A 7,538-nucleotide genomic window follows, 5' to 3' on the forward strand; every position below is an offset into this window, starting at 1 on the left:
CTTCCGTTTGCCATATTTCATAGTCATACCATGCAGCTATTGCCAAATGGACTTGGCTATGGCTACGGGCGAATAGGTTTACTCAAAATCCATCCTAGGTCGTTGAGTAAACCTTTTTGCCACAAGCGTGGCCTTAAAGGTAGTAACCTCCCCGTCAGCTCCAAGCTTACATTTGTAGACCCATTTACACCCAACAGGTTTAACACCCTTAGGCGGTCTATCAAGGTCCAAACCTTATTTGAACTCATAGGGTCCATTTCAGATTTCATCGCCTCAACCCATTTTCCCAAATCGATATCCAACATCGCTTCTCCATAGGTCTTTGGATCATTATCCAATTGACTAGTCAAACCCAGAAATCCATACCTCTCAGGTTGTTGAGACAATCTGGTTGACCTTTAGAGGGCAGGAACATCGTTAGTGTGAACTATAGCGTAGATGATGTCACTACATCTGTTTGAGGTGTTGCCTCACTGGATTCCTCAAGAAGCAAATCCTCACGTTGGGTATTCGCTGGTAAACTATTTTCCAAGAACATTACGTTTCACGAGATAAAAATCTTTTGTTTAGAGGGATCATAGAAATAAAACCCCGCAGTTTCCTTAGGATAACCCACAAACCTTCACAAACTAGACCTTGAGTCCAGTTTGTCTCCCACTAGTCTTTTGACATATGCAAGGTTATCCCACACTCTTAAGTACTTGTAAGACGCAAGCTTGCCGTACCATATCTGATATGGCGTTTGGGTCATGATCTTAGAAGGCCCCATGTTCAACAACTTGGCTGTCGTCTTAAGAGCATATCTCCAGAACGATAAAGAGGCAGTTCGGTAAAACTCATCATGGATCGAACCATGTCCAATAAAGTTCGGTTACTCCTTTCACAGATACTGTTAAGTTATGGCGTTTTAGGAGGAGTCCACTGAGAGACAATTTCATTCTCTTTTAGGTAATCTAAAAATTCCCTACTTAAATACTCACCACCTAGATCCGATCGAAGGGTTTTAATTTTGCGACCAATTTGGTTTTCGACTTCAAGTCTGAACTCTTTAAACCTTTCGAAGGCCTCAGACTTGTACCTCATAAGGTAAACATAACCATACCTTGAGTGATCATTAGTAAAGGTTATGAAGCAGAAAAATCCACCTCTGGCTTGTGTATTCAGTGGCCCACACACGTATCGATGGATCAAATCCAACAGACCACTGGCAAGCGTACTTGGTCCTACAAAGGCTTCTTGGTCATCTTCCCTTTTAGACAAGACTCGCAGGCTGGTAAGTGATCCAAATCATCTATCTATAGATATTTTGAGTCTACTAACCTTTTAATCCTATCTTGAGAGATATGATCTAGCCTTGCATGCCAGATCTGTGTGTTTTCTTAATTTTTCATTTTACGTTTGTTTTGAGAAGTCATGACGAAATCATGTTGTTGGAGAATATAAAGACCATTATGAAGTTTGCCTAGCAAATGTGAAGAACCATTATTCATCAAATAAAAATAATTTTTACTAATCATAAACTCAAAACCAAAATTGTCCAATAATGAAATGAAAATGATATTCTTGATCATACTAGGTACATAATAGCAATCTTTCAATTCTATCATAACTTGATCACTAACAACTAACTGGACTATCCCTACAGCTTCAGCAGCAATAGCCTTGCCATCGCCAAGCTTCAGGACCACCTCGTCTTTACTTAGCTTTCTGCTTCTTTCCAGCACCTGCAAATCATTAAAGATGTAAGATCCACAACCGGTATCCAATACGCAAAAAGCAGACTTAGTTGTGATGTTAACCTCAGTAACAAATGTACCTACACTGGAGAGGAGCTTAGGGCACTCCGTCTTCCAATGGCCCTTTTCCTAGCAATGCATACAGACATCATTTGTCCTTATTGACTTGGAACCCACCTTTTTTTTTACATTTGCCCTTCCCCACCGGGGCAACAGGAGCGCTCAAAGCGGTTGCAGGGACGTTTGCCTTACCTTTCTTCCTCTTTCAGCGTCTGGCCCCCTTGCCTTTCGCTTTAGAGGTTGAAGCCTCCCCGACCAACACCTACGGTGCAAACTTTTTGGTTGTTGCCTCATATTAGACCAACATGTTAATTAACTCGTGTATGATCTTCTCAAGCCCATTCATGTTGTAGTTTATGAGAAACGAGTCGTAAAATGGAGGAAGTGACTAGAGAATCACGTCAATGTACGTGTCATTATCAAGCCCAGCTCGAAGATACTCGAGCATTTCCACGAGGAAAAGCATCTTGATCCCATACTCTTGCACGAAGGATCCCTTAGTCATCTTGGTGCCGAAAAATATTTTTTTGGCAATATATCTAATATGTCTATCCAGAACCGCATAAACATCTTTCATGTGGAGCATTATTGACACGACGTCATCATGCCTATCATCCTGTGTCTGGATATTATTTGTCATTGATGCCAATACAATGCTACGGACCTTCCTATTGTCCTCATGCCACCTTTCAAACATCACACATTCTTCAGATGTGGAACCCTCCGGTAAGGTCCTAGGAAGAGACTTATCCAGAATGTAAGTCTGGTTCTCGAAATTGAGACAATTCTCAAATTTCTAAGCCAATAATTATAGTTCGTTCTATTAATTTTGTTTGTCTCCAAAATCATGGTTAATGGATTCTTAGACATCTACATTCAAAATGTAAAGCAGAAAGTAACAAATTGATTATAATATTAAAATCATGGTTAATGGATTCTTAGACTTGGTCTTAAGTCATTAACTGCTCCCACTATTTCTTCAAAAGCCCATCACTCTTAAGTGGTGTTTCGGGAAATCATTTCCTAGTGGGCTCGGGTTCCACAAGCACAATTCTCCATGTCCCGCTTTTACGGGGAGGTAACCATTTCCATTCTCATCCAATGAGATCCCCAATATATTTTACCTCACCTCTTCACGTGCTTGCGAGGACTCCAAGAGAATCACATTACTCAATGTTAGACCCAACCCATTAATGAAATGAATATCTCAAATGTCGCCCCCCGCGACTTGTGAGAAGGGAAATAGGAGCATATTCTATTTGTTCACAATAATAGTGCAACTTTCTTCTATCTCAAATTTGCCACGACTCGTGAGGCCACAAAAAGGATGAAAGTAGCATCCACACTACATTATCGTGGATGGAAGGCTTGGAATTATCTAACCATTTGATTTAGTTCCATTTGGCCTAATATTTGCTTGGACCATCCAAGTGAGAGTTCAGGTTTATTGTGACTGAGACCTTATCATTATAACATTTTGCATGACAAAGTTTCAACGATTGAGTATAAACGCATTCCAAACACATCATACACCAAAAATTAAAACATTTACCACATGCAAAAACAAGCCTAGCATGCCCATGTTGGATGATCACAAGCCCAATCCTAAGTCACTCACTGAGCCCCCAATGAGTCCATGGTCAAAGTAGGGTGTGGCCTAACTATTACAAGATAGTAACCCATTATCATTCTAATAGGCTTTCCTCTTTCTTCTTCCTTCGTCCTGAGCTCCGTTCAACAAGCCTAGGCCTTAATCTTTTTGGAAGCTTACATTTATTCAAAATAAATAAAATCTCACATTCCTAACTACACTCATTACAATTGAAAATGAAAACCCCAATCAGAAGTTGGGGGGAGTACAAAAGGAGGGAGAAAGCAAGCCTTATTATTCAAAGGCTAAAAATAAAAGGAGTTAAAATAAAGAGGCACGCAGGCCTCACCCAACATAAAATAAAACCATATAATCGACCAGTGGGCTTCATGATCATCCCCATTTTTTATCCAATAAATAAAATTAACACATTTATATCAAATATAAATATGTTAAACAAATAAAAACAATCCATGTATTCAACAATTGATATCCAATATAAAATACCCAAAGAAAACATACTTAAATGCATAAAATAACATACTAATCATGCAATTAGAAAATGTATATCATCCATACATCTAATGTACAAATTTTCTTTCGTTTGTTTGGAAACCATTTCTAAATTAATTTAATGCACAATTTAATTTTAGAAAAATCCAATTTAACTATAATTACAATTAGCCAAAATTAATAATTTCATAAAAATTGCAGAAATTAGGATAATCGAACCTTTTGGAAACACAACATGCATGGCTACTGCCTACGCGCACCCGGCCGCGCGCCCTGTAGGCTAGTGACCTGTCGGTAGGGCAGCAACGGCTATAATGCTCTGTTTTTAAAATTTTTTTTTCTGAATTTCTGCAAATAAAATTGAAATAAAATCATGCATTTACAGAAAATTCAATTTTCAAAAAATGCATAGATTTTCATAATTTACAAGCAAATTAATACATATTTTCTAAACATATAATCATGCTTCAAAGACATAAAACATGATTTGTAAAAGCAAATTAAACACATTGTTCATACTGAACACATAATAACATGTTAGTCCTAAAACCACAACACCAAATCGGGCTCTGATACCACTGAAAAAATCAGTATGTCTCAAGAATGAGATGGAAGCGTGAAATAAAAAAGTTTAAAACCAGTTCAAAGAGTGTTCCATTTGAAATTCTCGGGCGTTTAGTGTTAGTCAAAAGCGTAATAATAAACATATAAACATACTAGACAAGTGGCTAAAGGATGAAACAAAAGGTATAGAGACATAACATGAGACTTTACCTTTTTGTTTCTTTAGAAAAGCAGCAACGTGCGTTGTTTCCTTTATATTCTCCCGTTCCGTTCACTTGAGAATTCAAACTAGAATTTATCTAAGTTGTCCACACCACAAAATAGAAAAAATATAGTTCATTTTCTATATCTAGATTAGGCAAAAACAAGAAGAAAAACAACTCCAAACAAAACACTATTATTTAGTACTTTTCGATTGTTTTATCTTCTAACTTGAATCCAATTCAGTATAGAACAAAAGGAGAATATTTTTGGAGAGAAAATTGAGGACAAATTCGTGGCTTAGGAGGAGGTTATGTTGGATATGTGTGTAGTTTTTGTATATCACATACAATTAAATTCAAAATTCAATAACTACTAAGTTTGCCTGCAAGGCAACCTATACAACTACATGCATATAACATCCAACCATGATAAGATAACTCCTCCATCATGTTCATTATGGTGAGGAGGTTTGACTCCTTCTTAACTCGCTCCAACCACCCTCAAAAGGGCTTGAACTTCAAATATGCACCAAGCTTGATTTAATCAAATTAAATCAAACCCAATCAAAGTCCATTGGATAATAATTAATTAAATTAATTTTAGCCCAACTAAGTCCAAGGATTCATTTAATCCAATTAAATAAATCTAAGTCCAAATGCTAATTAATTGATCAAATTAATTAATTAAGCCAAATCTAATAAATTAATCCAATTAATTTAAGGTGTTAAGCCAAAAAATTAATTAATTCTTGAGCCATCCATAAAATGGATTATTAAATAAATGATCCAATCATTTGTATATTCTCCTTGAATTAATTTAATCCAATTAAATTAATTTGTATCTTCTCGAATTAATTCCACCAATTCCATAGTGATTTGTGTGTGACTCTTTAGGTTCACCCTCAACTAGACTTAGGCTTTGTCCAACGCAACAATTAATTAAATCCAATCTAATTAATTTATTTTTAATTAACTATTAATCCAGAATTTTCGTCATCATGTGTGTTCGTCTAGCAACGATCCATGGCACTAGAGAATAGGTGAATATTGGCATGGACATTTAGACTCCCGAGTACCATATGGGTACGGTCCTTCCATCATCCGTCTCCCGATCTAAGTCTAGGGTATGGAATTGGGTGTCGATTCCCATCCTGGACCAGACACTATGCTCAATAACACGAGATGCGTTTGCTCTATTAATTGACGTAGGAAACCATTCCCTACTCAACCGATCGATGTGGCCACAGACTCTAAGAGCACGAACTATCTCAGAGCACATAGGAGACTCGACTGTCATATGCTGACAGGTGATGGATTCTATCTTGGAACCCACCGTACTCACTACATATTTTGATTACACTGAACAATACTTGTAATGGCCATATCCAAGATACAGTCATCTTTCATCAAATTCAAGATACAACCATCATATGCATGTAACTGTCATGGTTCCTCAAGTCCAAGGACTAATCCCATACTATTGGAGTCAGGAAGATCTAGTCATACCAGCCAAGCCTCTATGGCTTCCATATGATGATTTCCCGCGAGTTAGTTCAGTCGGCTTAACAACCTTGTCAACCACTCACTAACATTACATAGACGTCCAACGTCTGTCGCCGATGAAATACGACACTCATCCAATGAATGCAATTTTAGTGTAAGTTCCAATAGGACTTTCAATGTCCAGTTTCGAGGTCCTCGACTTCGAACGTTTCAAGCCTAACCATCAGAAGTTGGTTTCATAACCACCATCTAATTCGCAACCCAACTACATAGGTTGTACAATTTGGTTTGGGGCTTTGTTATGATGTTAAGCTTGTAAACATGATCAGTGAGCATAACAACTACCATTGCCAGATAATGAATTATCACTTTATTAATAAACAATGTTAAAATTACGTTGAAATTGTCAGAACAGATTACATAAATGCCAATCCAATTAGCTTTTTGGTCACCTATTCTAACACTTGATAATTCATCCCATAATTTTTGTATCTTAGTGAAATATATTGCAACTGACAGGTTTCCCTGGTTGTTTGACGCAATTTTCCTCTCAATTTGGTAAAGGTCCATTACTCTCACCAAATCAAACCTCCAAATCCAGCCATAAATTTCTAGCCGAAGTGGTGTAGAAGAATGCCTCCGCCATATCTTTCGTGATGGAGTTCAAGATCCAAGATACTAGAATACAGTTTGTTCTTTGTCATTGCTCTTTCATTTTTGTCTTCAGTCGGTTTACTGCATGAGTCATCTATGAATCCCAACTTTTGTTTAGCCCCAAGTGCAAACTTAATTGATCGTACCTAAGAAAAATAATTGCTCCCATCAAATGGTACTGAGACGAAATTCATCCTTGGGTAGTCTCCTCCTTGCAACTTCAGGCTCTCCGAGATCAATTGAGGCTTCCGAGCCTCTTTTCCAGCAATTTCTGTCATGTTCTTGTTCCTTAGTAGGTGATACTCAAGAGGGAAAGCAAATCCTCAAGAATCTGAAAAAAACAAAAGACTCTTTGATCAAGAAGAGACTAGAGATCATCACAAGATGCCTCTGATACCATGCTGAAATTCCAATAAATTGTTAGTGAAAGCAATGGCAAAATTAAAATGGGCAGCTCCTGAATAGAAGAAAAGGAAGTCTATTCTTTCTGTATATACAGCTTGTAAGCAGGCCCCTTTAAATAAGTAATCAACCCAAATAACTATCTAAGTAAATTAACTGTAATTTAACTAAGTAACCCGTTAATCATAAAATACATAAAACGCATTTTTACATAAGCAACTGAAAGCGCGACTTCTGCAGTGCAGCTTCCTCTCCTTAGCAAGAAGCTCTTCTTCAAACAGCTTCAGAACCACTGTACCTGCTGTAGCTGAA

The 7,538-nt window shown here is 37.4% G+C and overlaps 1 protein-coding gene across 1 annotated transcript; it reads right to left on the minus strand.

Annotated features, from left to right (window-relative positions):
• LOC105162784 lies at positions 2,185-6,816 on the minus strand. The gene is made up of 2 exons (XM_011080905.1): positions 6,760-6,816; positions 2,185-2,559 (listed from the first exon to the last, which is right to left on the minus strand). The coding sequence occupies exons 1-2, from the start codon at positions 6,814-6,816 to the stop codon at positions 2,185-2,187; spliced, it is 432 nt and encodes a 143-aa protein (XP_011079207.1).

This window comes from Sesamum indicum, linkage group LG5 (genome assembly GCF_000512975.1).
Source record: "Sesamum indicum cultivar Zhongzhi No. 13 linkage group LG5, S_indicum_v1.0, whole genome shotgun sequence".
Classification (NCBI taxonomy): Eukaryota; Viridiplantae; Streptophyta; class Magnoliopsida; order Lamiales; family Pedaliaceae; genus Sesamum; species Sesamum indicum.

Bases quoted from the DNA above. Each gene is read 5' to 3' on its own strand.
- LOC105162784 (XM_011080905.1), bottom strand. From the start codon at position 6,816: ATGGCGGAGGCATTCTTCTACACCACTTCGGCTAGAAATTTATGGCTG. The intron at 2,560-6,759 runs GTTTGATTTGGT...TTCGAGAACCAG, and splicing joins ATTTATGGCTGGATTTGGAG to ACTTACATTCTGGATAAGTC.